Raw genomic sequence first — 18,389 nt, 5'->3', positions numbered from 1 at the left:
ATACTGGATAAGAGAGGAAGCAGCAGGTTGCTACCTGTAGTCCTGGTAACTCTGTATTGTGTTAGTGATAAGCGAGTTACAGCAGTGACTGATGTATCTGTCAGCTTACATGTCAACTGTATCCACCTACCCGGTGATGTATATCTTCAGCCCTTTCATCAAGGGTCCAACTGATCAAGTCAAGTTCTTAATATGGAATATAAGAACCCGATTTGCACTTTTGGAGATGTCCTTCATGGCGCAAGCACTTTTTGTAAATTCTTAGAAAGATTGAGTGAATCACCAAATTTCTTTTAAGGAGTTCTAAGAATGTCTACGTTTTTGATGAAACAAGTTCCTTCATCCCAAATGTTGAAAATTAGAAATGAATTTTTTTTTCTTTTGGCATCGATGAGGAAATTGTTTGGTTTATCAGTAGCGTACAATAATCTGATATTGTACCTGAATTGTCATTGATTTTGTTCAATGTTTTCAAATAGTTTCAAATGATTTGTTATTTTCTGGCCGTTTCTTTCTTCTCCGTCTTTTTTGTTTTCTTCTTCCTTTTCTTTCCTTCTCTTCTGTCTCCTCTTCCCCTTCCCCTTCTACCTCTTCCTTTTCTCATTTTCTTCCCTCTTCTACCCCCATTTGTCCACTCTCCCCCCTCTTTCTTTCTCTTCTCCCTTGTCCCTCCCCCTTCCTCCACTCTTACTCTCAAATTCATCGGAAGTGTATCTCTTTCGCTTTTATCTTAGTCACTGTCATGAATGTTCTTGTTTCCTAATTTTCCACAACCTTCCAGACAATTGCCCACAATTCCCTTGATAGTCTGCATTTATTGATAAACACAACATAGAGATCCCAAGGTACTCTTCTTTCTGTTATGCAGAAGTTCCATCCAAACCTTAACTTCTTCAGTGAATGAATATTAGATCACATGAACTTCAAGATTTAGTTGTTTTTTTTAAATTGAGTTTATAATAAAAGTGCTTTAAAGAATGTGGTATGTAGATACATTTATTAAGTTCAACTACTTTATAATTCATGAATTTCAGACCATAGAATTCAAGAATTAGTTTGCAAAAATGATACCAAATGCAAAGTAAATTTTGAAATAAACAAGCATTGATGAATGTGTTGCATAAAAGAGAAAAAATATGTCGATGTGGATTCGAGGAGAAATGTATAATACTCATGCAAAAAAGAGTATGATTAGTAAAGAAGTGTCATCAGATTTATTTTAGAGTAGTAGTCACAATACTAAATTTGAAATTATCACTCTGGCTTTTGAGTACACAGTGAAGTAGGGATTGTATACATGTCCTTGGAGATTATCAGAATACAGAGTCTGTTTTTGTTCCTAATAGAAACATGAATTGGGACCAGGTTTCAAAATCTATCTTTCATTTTCACTGCTGACTATCTTATTTAAAAGCATATTTTGTATTTAGATTTCACTTCAGTGTGCAAGAGCAGAGAATTTTAATGGTGAAAATCACCATGCCATTGTACTTGAACTTTAGCTGTTCGGTGAATGTGCTCATTGTTTCCACCTCTCAGTCAACACACAAAAGGCTCGCTGGAGACACCATACTTTTCCTGTATCACATTTATAGATCTTTGATGCTCATTTCAGTTCTGTCTCCATAGTGGCATGACTCAATTCATCTTGAGACAGTGTGATATGTAGCCATGAGTTTGCCTAGCATGGAGGACAGGGCCCTGTTTCAAAAAAATTCTAGTTCCAAGCTAATATTATAAGCTACTGTAGTACTTAAATTTGATTGGCCAAGACTGAATCTGTCACAGAAAGTTAAAGGATTTGTGTTCTGTGACAAGTTTTATGAAACTGGATTAGGAGAAGAAGAAGGAGAAGAGAGGAAGGGGAAGAAGGGGTGGGAAATTGGGGAGAGGGGAATGTGGAGGGGAGGGGGAGGAGAAAGAGAAAAGAAGAAAGAAAAAAGAGAGAAAAGATATCATGAAAGAGATAATGAGAATTGATGATTACTTTTGTGTTTTATAGAATTGTAGGACATTTGTTGATATAAATATGTTGTAAACGACATAATGGCAGAGAAACTCATGGATGACTTGCAGTGTGTTATAAAATTGTAGCATTTTTCTTTTAAAAGTAAAATAAAGTTGTTTAATATTTACCCAGAAATAAATTCTTGGAGAAGTTTAGACAAAGATCAAGGAGTCATGAAAGACATCAATAAAGAGATATGACTTGCAGTATGTGAGAGAATTGTAAAGGATTTGGTTTAAGTTTTCTGATGCCAGGTCTGGAATGGACTTCCTGGAGAACTTTACACCAACATCTAACAAGGCATTTGATCTGCATTCTGTCCCCTGATATGTTCTCAGATCTGACAATTTTCCATGGTTTCAATTGGCTGAGAAGTGCAGGTGTCTGACTGTCAATGCTATGGAAACATGTTTTAAAATGACATCTTGTCAGTGCTGACAACTCCATGAGATGGCCCCAGGAGTCATGAAAGACTTCATGAAATACCTCATGAAAGAGACAATAAAAGTAATGGATGACTTGCAGTGTGAGAGAATTGTAGGATTCAGCTTCAATAACAGTGTTCAGACACTAATCCCAGAATTGTCTGCTTGGAGAATTTTAGCCAGGAGTCATGAAAGACATTAAGAAAAATACCATGACAGAGATAATGAAAGTAATGGATGACTTGCAGTGAGTGATATAAATGTATGTCATGTATGAATTTTATGATATAAAGGGCTTTACGATGCCAGGTCTGGAATTGTCTTCTTAAGTTCAGACGAAGAGCCAGGAGTCATTAAAGACCTCATGAAAGACATCATGACAGAGATAATGAAAGTAATGGATGACTTGCAGTGTTTCCCTTGGACCGTCTCCTATGTTTGTTCCTGCGCCTTTCCTCCCTCTATGTCATCAGAGGACATGCTCGTTTCCTCTGGAGGGTGGATTGGATTCATCTGTCTTTGCGACGTCCAGACAGATCTTGACTAGGGGATGACTTCTCCCATCATTTTCCATCTCTCCTCTATGATCCTCATGTGATGATGATGATTACAGACGACACTCTGACTTCCTGTATATCTTCTTTATAATTGGAAACAGGAGAAGCGTGAAGCTCGCCCATTGTATTTTAAGCATCCCATAATGCGTAAATAATTAGACCTCAAATCCCTTGAGACACGGACAGATCCTTCTTCATGATTTTACTTTTGATTAAATACCCCTTTAGTTTGTCATCCTCAAGGATAATGCATGGACATAGGTTAACAATGTGATGTATGTAGATCAGTCTGATACTGGTATGTTAATCTGAGTTGATCAGGAGAATGTGAATTTAAGTTAAATATTGCAGATTGCCCCTTGGTCTTCTTCCACTTGGTCTCATGCATGGATGGTCTCCAGTCTCATCTCATTTGGTCTAATGCATGGGTGGTCTCCAGTCTCATCCCATTTGGTCTAATGCATGGGTAGTCTCCACTCTTATCCCATTTGGTCTAATGCTGCGGTGGTCTCCAGTCTCATCCCATTTGGTCTAATGCATGGGTGGTCTCCACTCTCATCCCATTTGGTCTAATGCATGGGTAGTCTCCACTCTTATCCCATTTGGTCTAATGCTGCGGTGGTCTCCACTCTCATCCCATTTGGTCTAATGCATGGGTGGTCTCCACTCTTATCCCATTTGGTCTAATGCATAGGTAGTCTCCATTCTTATTCCATATGTAAGTGTGTATGTGTGTGGTGGGGATGATAAAATAGATGATACAATAGATTCATACCCACCCCTGCACTATGAATTTGCTGCTGGAATCTACTTGGTTTCTTGATAGTTTTAACAAATTCCCCTGTAGATGTGGTTTCTCTCATTTTTTAAAGCAAAGCCTTCCTCTTTTTTCAGTCAGACAAGTTGTGATTTCTGAAGTGCATCTGATACGGTAATTATGACATGAAATATTTCCAAATCCACTGATATTATCTACTCCTTTATCATCTCCCTTTCACCCACTTAGGAAAGGAACGTGCAAGTCAGCCATGCTTGGTCTACCATGTGACATTGGTCTAAGACGTCGTACCTTCTTTGTTCTATCTGGTGCTGTATTGAGTGTATGGGCGAGGGTAGAGGAGGTCCTACGTCTCAATCCTAGGAATGGTGCTGTCATGCAGATTATACGTCTCAAGACCGACAAAGGAAAGCTTGTTGGTAAGTTTCAATTTTACTTGTTTTCTGCTTTATCCATTCTTTTCAGAATCTAGTCACTTTGATTACGATTGATAGAAAGTGTGCCATCATTGTGAACTTTCACAATGATTTTTATCGGTTTTGTTTAGTATTGTTACCATGGTAGTTGTCATTTATAGTAAGGGTTTGATGCGATTGGGACCTGATCTAATAATGGCTGTGTGAAATCGGGACTAGTACTTTCACTTGCGGTTAACAGTCGCTATAAGTAGCTTCCCGATTGGATGATTTGATGTGGTACTTGATTTGGAATAAGAGCAGTCTTCAGGGCTTTAACCTTTCAGACAACTTGAATATGAATAGCCAAATTGAGCTTAAAGCTTTCCCTGAAATATAAGAAATATTTTGTTTGTTTTGAATGATTTCATGTGAATTTTGAATTATTTGAATTGTGGCAACTATATGGTATGCATTGGAAATATTTATTTAACAGCAAGAGTGGTAATCATTTGTTTATTTCAACTCTAACTGATGAGATTAAAAATGATTCAGAATTTCTGACGGCTTGACATTCGTAAAGTCATTGTATCTTTGATATAAAACACTTAAGTGTTGAGATGTCATTTTAGCATTACTTGTAATATTTTGTAGATTTTTGACTTGGAGAAAAAGTTGAAAAATAAGTTGAGATCATTGGCGGATCTTGCCAGGTTGAACAAAATACTATTTTAGGGGGCCATGCTGTTTTTGCACAATAGTTGGCCTTTCAAAACTATTGAGTCCAATACGGCTAGATCCATGCCTTATCAGGATAGTAGCTATTTACTCAAACAAACCTTTTTGATCCTGTCTGCAAGTCTGCTTGTGGCTGCACCTAATGGAAATATTTCTTTCCATTTCCTTTGCAAAGTCTGGGTTATCATTTCATGCCCTTTTACTCATTCTTGTAATTCTTTATCCTTATCATTATTTGCTTGTTTTCAGGGTAAGGCATCACATGGCCTGTCAAAAACACTTCCTGTATGAAACTAATTCAAATTGTATTTATAACCTGTTCATTACTCCAGTGGGGTAGTTTAGAGATGATTTTATTGTGTTTTGGGATTAATGTATTTTATCTGTTCTTTCTTTATTCTTTCTGCATGCCGTTTTTTCATATGGTTCATTTTTATTAATTTCAACACGTTTGTATTCCTGTAAACACACGTTTCTTTCAACTTGCTTGTGTATATTCCTCTCAACACTAAGTAGAATTTTATAAATAATTGAAAATGGACTTGCTATCGAGTGTCCAGTGCCCAATGACAACAGTTTAAATATTTTTAGGTCAATGCCACCCAACAAGAGTGAGCATTTTTGTATTACAATACAACTGGGAAAAAGAAAACGGGGTATTGTCAATGCATTTGTATTGGCAGATAAGAAATAAGATGAGAGTCATTAAAATTTTGAGAATTTTCTTCTTTTCTTGAATGCTTTGTTGGTATTGATTTCGCCATTGTATTTCATTGGAATATAGGCATTCAAAATGTGCACCTGGAATTTAAGAAACAATTGCTCGGAGAAAATTGGTGTTAACCTTTTTCCGTCCTGTGTCCTCTGTTTGGCAAACAGAAGTGGGTGTGACACATTCAGAGAGCAACATAGGGAATCAACTGCATCAATGTAATGATGATTAATGTTTAATTTCCACATGGCCTTAATTTGTTGGGCAAGCATTGAAATGCCACAACATGAAAGTGGGTTGATCATTCATGCATCCTGTACGGATCCCAGGCTGAATTCCCCTGGCTGTCTGAGCACTGAAGAAATGCATGCCTTTATTGTATAGAGAGATGAGAAAGAGATAAAAGAGTGGGATGGATAGATAGGAAGATAGGTGTGTACACGTAGATTGGTATTCGTGGATAGATAAAGAGAAGAGAATGGATATAATTAGATAGAGACATAGATCTAGAGATAAATTTAGATGTAGGGATGGATGGATGGATAGATAGATAGATAGAGATACATAAATCATAGAGAGGTAGGTAGGTAGGTAGGTAGATAGAGGGATGGATAGATAGATAGATAGATTAGATAGATTAGACAGATTAGATAGATTAGATCGATAGATCGATAGATACATACATACATACATACATACATACATAGAGGGATGGATAGATAGATAGATAGATAGATAGATAGATAGATTAGATAGATTAGATAGATTAGATAGATAGATAGATACATACATACATACATACATACATACATACATACATACATAAATCATAGAGATGTAGGTAGGTAGATAGAGAGCTTAGAGAGATAGAGACACATTCACCGAGAGGGGACAGGCAGCCAGAGAGAGAGAGAGAGAGACGAGGAGAGCAAATAAAGGGACAAAGACATAGAAGAGTGGGTGGGGAAGGGGGTGTGCAAAAGCAAGATGGAAAGTCATCGACTGGGGTGAGGAATAGAAAGAAAGAGATAGAGAAAAAAAATGATGAAAGGAAAAAGACATACATGGAAACAAAATAGAGAAAGCTTGAAGTGGAAAGGGGTAAAAAAATAAAGAGCATGAGAGACTGAAAATGAAATTGATTTGGAGATAATGAGAGAAAGGGTCTAGAGAGAGAGAGCGAGAGAGATTGGGAGAGAGAAAAGTTGAAGATGAGTTGAAGCTGTTGCTGGAAAGTGACTAAGAATCTCTTCAGGAAATTCACAATTGGAGAATACCTCTGGGTATTGCTTATTTCATAAAGTTCATAGTCTCAATTCTAGACTCGCTAATCACTGCATCAAGTTATACACATAAGCATACAGTAAGAAACTATGAGCACTATTTATATAGACTAGAGATCTGTTAATACACATACCATACATGTACATCTGAAAGTGGTCTTGAGGCTGCTTTTGGAAGTGGCTCGATCATTAGATTTTCTGAAAAGCTGAACTGAGGCCTACTTCATCTTGGTCCACCTCCTTGCTAATAAAGCACTCAACTTTATTAACAACAAAGTGTTTTAAAAGTGCTTGCATGTAAGCAAGGAGGTCTATTAGTACTCATAATAACAATAACAAAAGATTTCTGCATATTTCGTCAAAAAAGATAGCTTATACGGTTACAGCCCTTTTGTTATAGAGTTTTAATATGTGTTTCTGTGTGTAATGGAGATATTTTCAGATGTGTATAAATCAGAAAAACATCTTGGACTGACCTTTACTACATGTATTGTCATCCCAAGGAAATGACCAGGGCGGGGACCATGAATCTCTGCATCAATATGTAACTTCACTTATGTGTAGATTGATTAGGCCTACAACAGGCTTAGGGCTCGTCCAATATTTCCTAGTTTCAAACTAAAAGCTGCTTGGAATTCATGATCCTACCAATTCCATTACATCCTTTCTCTGACACTTCTGAAATTTTAATCAGATTGGAATAATCCTATGGATGGAGTCTTTGAAGTAGACTAGTGTTTCCAGGGTTCGACCAGGGGTCCTATTGTGGCTCTGTCAGTCAGGAGCTATTGGATGCACCCAAATATTTCCTGGTGCCATACACATTTAACAGAAACCCTGAGAAAGAATAGATGAAGGTGAGACACTTACTAGGTTCCCTCGTTGAAAGTGCAAGTTCTGGAGTATCAAAATTTACTGAAGATGATCACGTAGCCCTACCCCAGCACTTGGCTCAGTTTGCTCCACTTATGTTTCTTTTCAGTGAACCAAGATTCATGTATCGGAGGTAGAATTGATTAAAAAAAAACTGGGTCTGTAAAAACTTTGTTTTTTGGTCAAAGAACTAAATCCTGTTTTTGTCTGGCCTGCATAGCAGAAGCAAGACATGGGTGCCGCTTTCCGACTGCTGCAGTGTTGTCAGCATTGAAATCTTGACCAAGGTTAAGTTTTTGAAATGTCATCATAACTGCGAAAGTATATTGGGACCTATTTCATGAAACTTGGACATAAGAGTAACACTGATGATTTTCAGTTCACATGATCAATGTCAAAGGTTATTTAGGGCCAATGAACTTAGACCATTACTGTCAAAGGCTAATTAACCAAGGTCAAGATTCAGAAGAAAAAAAACTTTAAAAGGTACTTTTTAAACATGTGAGCAGTAGATTTTAGAGAAATAATCTGAAAGTTTCATACTGTGATATCTATTTGAAGTAAGTTAAAATGCTGAAAATTATCCATTATTTGAAAATAATCATGAGAGCTATGCTCCCCTGATTATCGTCTTTTTAGCACTAATGAGGTATTAAGTCTTTATGAAATGAGTTTGAGATCATTGTTCTTGATACTACTTAAATTGAATCATTACGAACAGTTTGATTAATCAGGCCTCAATCTAGTAATAAATGTGTTCGTATCTCATCACTTGATGACACTTCAGATCACAGCTGTTGATACGAGTGGCAATAAGTGCATGCTTAACACTCATTTCCATGTGTTAAAGCTTAGTTAAGCCAGTTAAGTCAGAGAATAAGTATGTACTGAAACTTTAAACTCAGACTGTTTCCTTTATTTTATGCTATCCTGTATGTGACAAATCACATCCGCTTTCTCACAATTACATCTTGTTTAGATCGTCCCGGAGCAGGTAATTTTCTTGTATCTCACGTCTCTCTTATCCTGAAACTGATTTATATCACGCTTGTGGATTTGTTCAAGCTGTTTTGACTTCTGTTTCCTTTTTTATTTTTATCAAGTCTACAATATCAAAGTTTCGCATGATGTTTGAGATCAGTGCTGCCTTTAAAATAATTGTTGCCACGTTACTACTACAGGTACAATGGTTTTTCTATCATGAAGACTCGCCATTGTATAGCATTTTCTCTTAGTACATTTTTATTTCTTTTAATGTCATCCTCCTCAACCCTCCTCCTGTTCACTAGGGCCCTGTTGCATTAAGCCGTCCAATGGTCACTTCCATGAAATCCTTGATTTTGATTGGCTGATGAGCTATGTTACCATGTTAGCTACCGCTGGATGGCAAAGTCACCGTAATAGTAACTTTTATGCAACGGGGCCCAGAATTGTCCCCATGATTGCAATGATCATAGACAACTGCCAGCAGCATCACCGTTGTCATTGTATGTTGCATTTCACCATCTTCATTGTACATTCTAAAGAGTAGGCCTAACAGTTAATGCAAGTTAAGATTGAGTACTGCCTTGCCGAAAGTCAAAAGCCTTGTCAGATCTGCAGTAATAGAGTCTGTCAACATCGTGTTACCCCCAAGGGTGGTAGTTGGCCTAATTTAACTCCCTTATCCTCTCCTACCTCCCTATTCCTAGCTTGGCAATCAGAAACCTCCATGTCAGGTGTGATGGAATCCAGTGGGTCTGAACTAGGAGACTAAAAGGAGTGGCAGTCAATATTAAATCCTGACAATATGAAGAAATTCTGTCTCTTTATTTGCCATACAAGAACAGTGTGTTGTGCCAGAGGACTCATAGCATCATTTGTTTTGAGGCTCAAAATTAATTAATTAATGTAGCTTGTGGATTACTTCACCCCTCTTAGCTCTTCATTCGGAACTATCCTGTTCTCTTCCCTACTCTCAGCTTTTTTGACATTAGATTGCTATTCTTGAAATATCCCTTTTGATTTAAAAAGAAATTAAAATATTCACTAATAGATGAATTCATTCTGACATTGTTTTTGTTTCATCTTCGTATTATATCTTTAAAAGGACTGACTTGTAAAGTGGATGCCGCCTAACACCATGTTCAGTATGTGAAATGGTTTCTCTATAAAAGGGGCACGTCTCATGACCCCTCAGAGTACTTTTAAAACTATATATTGCCATTAAACCTTGGAGCTATAATATGTTCGCTATTGATATGACTCTTGGAGAGCTCTACATGTAGTTGTAATGGGTTGAAGTTAAATGTCTCCTGTTTTCAACACTTTAGATTAATTTTGAGATTACTTAGCACTATTTTTCACCAGTTTTTCCTGATCCTCCCCCCCTTTTATTATGGAAACTTTTCAATGAGAATGGCAATGAAATAACCAATGGAAGAGAGAGAGTGAGATGGTAAGAGGGAGAAATAAAGAATTTAAAAAACCCAGAAAAAACAGTCTTACATGATTCACATGAAGTGTATGGATTCCACAGAATGATTGAGGAGACAGGATAAATATTGCGACGATGTACAATTGGAATAATAAACTATTGAATGATTTTTTTTTTAAAGAAAGAAATCTATGCAAAATGTTTACTTTTTTGGGGGGAGGGGGGTTATTTCTATTCTAGGGATCTTTTTCCAACTTCACTCCAGATAATGTTTCGTTTTGAATCACATTGATGAATTAATATAAGCTTTATTTCAATATATGGGCTATTTGGGGGCAAATCATCCAGGTCCCCACTCATTTTTACCACTGATAAAAAAAGAAATCAACATTCTGTTTGCATGCTGTTATCTGACATTTCATTTATTCCACATGTTTAATACACATCATTTGCCCCCCATGATAATACTTCAAATCAAATATCTGTGCCGCGATAAGGAAATTAACCACATGTAAACAGGGCCTCTGAAACGTGTACTTCAATTATGAACAGGAAATATCAGGAGTGGAATTAATTTGATGTAATTACTGTACAGCCCTCTTTGAACAGATATTGATGGTGTAATGAATGTCTCGGTCATTAATATTGACCACTTTGAAGCCAACAGTAAAATAGAATGTTGAGGGAATAATGATGCAGAATTTTGACATATCTTGATGCATCTGGAGTATGTGAACCTTTGTCAATTACTTTAAGGGTGCGTTTATGCTTCCATCGCAGAGACGGGATCAGCATTTTCAAACGTCATTTCAGAACGCTGATCGCAAACATGGTTATGGGAGTGCTGTGTATGCTTATTTTTTCAGAGGCAAAAATCGCGATGCTGGCCTAAAAAGTGGAAGCATAAACACGCCCTAACAAAAATATCAGAATAATTTTACTTTGCAAATGTGATTAATAATTAGTGATTAATAACAGTTTTGGTCAACACAGTAGTGTACAGTTCTTTGTTAAAAAAACCCAAACTACACAAATATAGTATTCTCTTGCCATGAAAAAAAAGGGTAAGAAAATATGATGAAATGGGAAATTTCATGAAGTTGCTCGTGAAGTTTCACTGGGATTTTCAAACGACTATAACATGTTCTTGTCTGCTAGGTCAGATTCACAATGATTGTGATTCCCATCAGCTGGAGTTGAAATATGGTCTTTTTATATTTTCACTTCTGATTCCTGAGAGATTGGTCAACCAAAATATACTTGAAATAAAACTTTATTCTGTTCCTTTTTCAAGGTGTTTAATTAAATGCTGCAGTTTTCCAGAAATCTCACTTATACTTCTATTGATTACTCATTTTCCATGATTTTGGTGTTCATTCTTCAATAAAGTATTTCTGAAATTTTTCAATTCTTGCTCACAGCCTGCGCTTTTGTGTATGTCCTTTGGTTGTGATTGTATTATGAAATAAACAAATTTTATCTACAGAGTGATTGCAAGTAAATGTAAGAAACCATACTTATAGTTATAATCCAAAATGAAATTATCTACTTGTTTTTCTCTCATCTCCCTTCATCTCTGCTGTTGCTGTCATTTTCTGATATCCTTTGCCAACCTCCATCCCTTCACATCTCTTGATCTTCTGGGTTTTTTTTCTTTCTGCCTTTCTACTTCATTTTCCTTTTCATCCTCTTCCCATCCTTTTCATTTTCTGTATGTAGGTCTTCTCATTCCAAGTAACTGTGTACCAGCTTTGAAGGACATGCTTTCCAAGGACACGACCAGTTACTCAGAGACATTCTAAAGATGGGATACTGTCATGACTACTCAAAGAATTACTTGATGAAGCACTTGTTAAAACATGATATTAAAGATGGTCACCGGGATCCTCAGAGCACTTCACAATCTGCAATTAATCTTTGTTTAAATGCCTTCTCATCAGTGGGATCCAGTTGAAGAACACTACTTACAGAACTCTTTTAGACAGAGCATTTTACAGGCCATGTTGAAATGGTCACCTGATGATCCTCAAAGCCCTTCATGGATTTCAAGAGATCTTGGAATACCGGTCTTGTCATTCGAAGCAACATTAATACACATCTTAACCTTCCAAGAATGCCTGGGCTATGTTTTACAAAGAGTCGCGATTGATCCGTTCAACCTTAACTGTATGGAAATCCATCAATGTCATAATTTCTTCTTCTGGAAATTTGCACTTTGTCCTTTGTAAACAAAGAGAAGCACACTAAATTTTCAAGAAAACAGTGAATGTATGGAAATGGAAAAAATATATAGAAAATATTTTGAACAAAAATGCATTTCAGATGTTGACGTTGCTGGATTTCCATAGTTGATTGGATCAATCGCAACTCTTTGTAAGATGGAGCCTAGAAGTTACTCTTAGATCTTCTGTGATCTGATGGAAAAGCACTACAAAAATTGGCGGATTACCTCTTTGTGAAAAAGCTCCAGGTTCCTTTATCTAACCTGTTCTATTAATGAATCTGATACATGTAACATTATTCTATGCTAAATTGAGGAAAATTTCTAGTAGATAGACGAGTGTGAGGATAAGCCCTCGATTTGAAACTTGCCAAATGGGTTCATTTTGCAACCAGTTCAAGGAGTAGTAGTGATCTGAATAGTGAAGTGTCTCATTGTATTCTATTTCATGCATTTGAATGATTGATCAGTGCTAATATTCATTGAGGTATTTATTAAACAATTAAGGTGAATTTGTAGGCCTGTATTCATTAAAGTGTATGAAGTTAAATTATCATTTAATTTGATGGTGTAATGATTGATAGCCAAGGACATTCCAACTTTGTTTATGCATTTTTTTTCCTGATTACTAGACTTTGAGTATAAACACAGGTCAACAAAACTATTATACTTCTAATTCTCCTCCAGGCATTGTGGATACCAGTACGGAGGAAAAAATTAATTATTTACTTTGAAGGGGTATATTCTTTTGGTATTGGGGCTATTATTGTACTAATTGAGGCCATTCTCTTTAATTGTCAGGCTAGTTTTGCTGCACATCATGCAATTAGGTAATGCACAAAGTTAAAAGTATTATGCCTTATGTACCAGTACAAATATACATGTTCATTGGACCTTGTCAATAGGTCTAAAAAAAATAATGTGGTATAAAAAGGATTAGAGAGCAAAAATGAATGGCATATTTTGTGGGTGTTTGAATACAATGTTGGTCTCAAAGAATGGGGGTTTGAGGGGGATATTTAGGGGCAATTTTGGCTAAAATGTGCAAAAATTTGTCTGTTGCTTTGGGCTTATTCCAATGCTTGCAAAAATGACCCATAGTGTCAGCATAATATTGAAAATTTCAAATTGATATGAAGTAGTGTTTCACATTTGGCTACCCATAGTCTAACTTATGGATTTAAACCATTCTTTAACTTCAATAAACAAGAAATCAGAATATGGACCATGGACTGTAGCTTGCTATTCAACTCAGAACTTTGCATTTATGAAGAAAAACCTTGTGTGTATTGTAAATATTTCCATGAAAGGGAACTCTTAAGAAATACCCACCATAACAAACCTTGTGTGAACAACTTTCATCAGTAGTGATAATAATTAACTAGAAGAATTTACATGATAAAAGCTTTTGGCATTATGACAATGGAGGTTTGAAATTATTATACCATCAGATCATGTCACCAACCAAACTCTTAAACTCCCAGTATAATAACAACTCTTAAGACAGGAGATTCAACTATTGAACTATTTTTCAAATTTGTCAATTTATGACAAATGACTTATTTGAATTTCTTCCTTCTATGAATTGCTAGTGATTAATTGTGTTTCACTCTTTTCCAATATAGTGGAGAAAGTTAATAACTGTTCTTCACATACTAGCTTTCTCCTTTTTTTAATGAATTAGAGGAGGTTCATTGTTTTTGTTGTAACACTTTATAATACTATTCATATAGATGCTTATCTGCCACAAAATAACTTAATAAGCCATAAAAGTTGTGGCTAACCTGCTATTATGGATACGCTCCTTTCGATTGCATATGTGAACCAGGGTTATTAGTGATCGTAACAATATTCTGCCTCTACACTTTACTTAATCATTTCCGAAACATTGAACAGGCATTGGCTGTTTTCTCTTACATATCTTTTTAACATATAGATGACTCTATCAACCTCGTCATTTGAAGGTCACATAGAAATGCTTGCTTCTGTCTACTGACCCTTGCCAATTTAAAGGATGTTTCCTTTTACTGATTAGAGGGCTTTGTTTACATCCTTGGCCTGGTGAAGACGGGCGTGTTGAATGTGTTCTCATTACTTGTCGTTAATGTTTTCATTAACGTTTCAGGGACCCATTGCATAACATAACTTTTATGAGATAATTTTGCCATCCAATGGGTATTTCTATGGAATCGGTGATTTTGATTTTCTGTTGAGCATTGTTATTACTATTGGAAAGCAAAGTGAATTTAATAGTAACTAATGTGCAATTGAACCCAGGTGGAAGATGATTTTGATACAGGGATGGAACTTTTCATATGAAATTGGGAATTTCTACCTTAAACGTATTTTGGGCTTAAATAGACTTTTTTCTGTAATAAAAGGGACAATTCTAGATGATTCTCTTTTCCTTTTTTCAAAAATCAATTTTAAGTGACATCCCTGATGATACGCATCAATATATCATGCTTATTTCCTTCAGTGTTGCAGAGACTATAAAGCTTTAATACGATAAAAATAAACATATTGAACTTTGGCATACATATTAAGAAAAATCACAATTCAGATTTGTCAATCATCATACAACCCCACCTTCCAAAAGAAACATTCATACCTAAATTTTCCAAACAATTTTATGTTGGAAACTGCATTTTCTTCTGTGTGACATAGCTTATTTGTTCTTTTATTGGTGAAATGAAAGAGTCTGATATGACTATCTAGTATCTAGTAAGAATTTTCTTTCATATTTTTTTCATGAATATGAATTGCCCTGTGAACGAGGCCTCATGCAGATCTTGAAATTCTCCTTTGATAGATTGACCTGTAGAGATTATCTAATCATGATTTCTGCCAAAAAAGCAAGGTTACATTGTTTCCCCCACCACAGTAATCTCATCTTACACTACACCTTAAAGCTAGCATTGGCCATCGGAATTACCTTCTCAAAATCAAAATGAAGCATCTGACATTTTAAAGGAAAGAATTTAATGTTTTTTAGTCAGATAAGAAATATTTCTTGATAGCATTTTAATTTTGATGTCAAAATTTAGTTTGAAATTTGATGAATCTATTAAAAATATGTCTTCTACTTTTTATATAATTGCCCATCACTGATCATCAAAGCAACTTTGTAATTTTGATTTTTTTTTTGCTTCTCAGAAGTTGTTGAATCTTATGCTCCTAAAAGATTGATAATATTTCATTGTGAGCAATTTGTAGATCATTGATTGATTGACATGGATTATGATATCATTGTAATTCATAGTTGACAATACTTTACTCTGATGACATACATGTTTCTGAGAAAGAAGATCTGTATTGAACTATTGACTTAACTGGTACAATATACACTGTACCTCTTAGCCATGACATCTTAATGACCTTAAACAATGTTGTATAAAATGACCCACATTATAGTTACATAATACCTGATAATATGAGAGGATGTTGGTTGTGTTTTACAAGTCAACTTTCTGAGGATATCATTAATCACCATTGACTGAGGTCTGGATACAATGGATGGGATAGAAGTAGAGATTCATTGAAAATCATACAAATAAAGGTAGCTTGGGTTTAAGGCAAACTCCCACAGCAACAATTAGCATCAGCATCTAGAGTCCAAGGCATAGTTTTATGATGCTTGTCAGTGCTGATAATTCTCTGATAGTTACCATAGTTACAGAGACCAATGCTTCTCAACCAATCAAACCCAAAGATTTCACTGAAACTTCAGTGCCGACAACTTCCATGAAATCCCCAAAGAATTGCCCGAACTGTCTCTGTTTCCATACCTGGAATGCAACACTTCACAAAGCAGAAAATCAAGTATTGTTGAAAGCATAATGAAAAAAAGTAACAAAGCTATGTTAAACAGCAGGTGTGAAATGCAGAAAATAAAAATCAGCTATTTTGAAGTTAGAATGAGTTTGATATTTTCCCCGTAATCAGGCAGATATTAATATGCCGATTGAAGGATTGAGGAACAAGGTGCTTTTCCACCCCCCTTGTGATTTGTTTTCCCATTGGTCAGTATCCAGGGTCCATCTGTCTGCGGTCTAAGCTCACTTTAATCTCGGTCTAATCTTGATTTCCTCTAACCGGTTTCACTATCTTGGTCCAAGTCTGACCATAAGGAACAGGACTTATGTAATATCTTGTTGTGATTTTGTTTTGGGTATTTTGTCTCATTAGTCTACATAACAAACCTTGTCTATCAAGGCCACTAGCGAAATAAGTTGATCAAGATATGGTCATTTTTGGAAAAGTATTCTTGTAATTGACAACTTATCAACTCAAAATACTTGGATTGAAAGGTCTACGTGTTTGACAATATGTAGGCCTATAGATGTAGTTCTTTGGGATTGAAATGGCTGCAATTAGTTTAAGTGTAGTTTGTGCTTGAAGAATAGACATATGTGAAATATCAAGATTTGCTGCATGAAAGTATTGTAATCAAATGACCTCTGCCATCTTGATATACCTTTTTTCACTGTAACATCAGCGAGAGGAAAAACCATATTTGTGCAGCACATTGCTGTTAGTGAACTTGGTTAATAAAAATTTGTCAACTCGAAAGGTTTCTGTTTCCAATACCTTTGATTTTAAGATTTTTTTTTTTTTTACTTTATTCTGAAAATTAAAAATTTGTTATGTGCACATGTTTTTGATTTTGGTAACATGTAAATTTCGGGGTTCAGGGAAGTTTATGTGATCAGTGCAGGAATTTCATCTTTCTTTGTTATTGAGCAGTTCAATAATTGTTTCGTCATAAATTCATTGCCGTGTAATAACCAAACAAGGCTACTGAGAACAATAGATTTGGGAAAAGATAATTCTCAATCTAATTATTTTCCAGTTTGAAAATTATATTATCAGTAATTGAAAATTTTTCTGCCCAATGTATTATCTTTGGGGATAGGATGTTATCGTCCACAAGCAATTTAGATTGCCTTTGAGATTAATAATGGAGTGAGGGTCAACATGCAAAGTCAATAGTGGAAATGGCGGACGGCTGCAATAATTGATGTCATTTGTTTGGAGACTGCTTGGTAATTACCAGTAATTTGTCCATTCATCTTTCGCTATGTCTATTGTGAACAGTAAGACTGAGCTGAAGACACAATGTTTAATGGCCTTTTAATGCTTAACCTTGACATAATTTGGGAGAGATTTTTGCCGATTATTTGACTCTCCGAAAAAACACTGGTTGATCTCCTTGCTCCAGATAATTCTGCGATCAGTAGCTATTTCCGTTGCTTCGCAAAATACTCATATTTATCTGCACATAAAAGCATTGATGTGCTTTTTGTAGAATTGAAGGTACACATGTGATTAATGTGATTCCTTTCACTTCTAACAGGGTTTGGATTTGTATTGAAAAGCTATTTTCATATTTACTCAATTCAATGAACAGTAGTATACCATTTTACAATGCTGCACAATTCTCTGGTATTTTGTCTGTTGCCATGACAGAGTTCCTATTTATGTGAATTCAATATACTGTTGAAATTCTTGTGTCTTCAAGATGATTTGTAATTTAAAATGTCTGTACAAACAATATTTTTGATTTTGATAGGGGGTGGACAGTTTCATTGAATTGAATTAAATTAAGCTGGGATGATATAGAATTTGCACAACTCAGCCATCCATCTGTTCTCCCCCCCCCCCCCCACTTGAAAAATTCACGCATTGGGAGAGGGGCTGTGCCACCCCTCCCCCTTGTTCAAGAATAACAGATGAATCTGAGTTAATGTGCACCAGTAGACATTTACTTTGAAAAGCTGTTTTCCTGTGTAAATGTTTAATACACACGAGACTAGGTTTCTTGGAATTGTCTTTATCCTGAATAAAACATGAGATCAAACTGTTTTATTTTTATTCTTGCCATTTGCAGTTAAGGAGTAGAATGCACGGATAAGCCTGACACACTTAACTTGTATTTCTGCATGAGGAAAATAAAAGACAAAATTAGACATTACCACTTTTT

General features: G+C 35.7%; 1 protein-coding gene across 1 annotated transcript in view; it reads left to right on the top strand.

Moving 5' to 3' along the window:
- Nucleotides 1-16,506, top strand: part of LOC129254583 (protein strawberry notch homolog 1-like) — a 52,701-nt gene extending 36,195 nt beyond the window's left edge. Inside the window, exons 29-30 of the mRNA XM_064112723.1 lie at nucleotides 3,997-4,187; nucleotides 11,905-16,506. Of these exons, the coding sequence (XP_063968793.1) occupies nucleotides 3,997-4,187; nucleotides 11,905-11,987 (274 nt within the window). The 3' untranslated portion in view covers nucleotides 11,988-16,506. The remainder of the gene's footprint in view (nucleotides 1-3,996; nucleotides 4,188-11,904) is intronic.
- Nucleotides 16,507-18,389: the final 1,883 nt, after the last annotated feature.

Source organism: Lytechinus pictus, chromosome 2 (genome assembly GCF_037042905.1).
Source record: "Lytechinus pictus isolate F3 Inbred chromosome 2, Lp3.0, whole genome shotgun sequence".
NCBI lineage: Eukaryota > Metazoa > Echinodermata > Echinoidea > Temnopleuroida > Toxopneustidae > Lytechinus > Lytechinus pictus.
The sequence above is the reverse complement of the archived record's forward strand: the minus strand, read 5'-3'. Positions and strand labels throughout refer to the sequence as shown.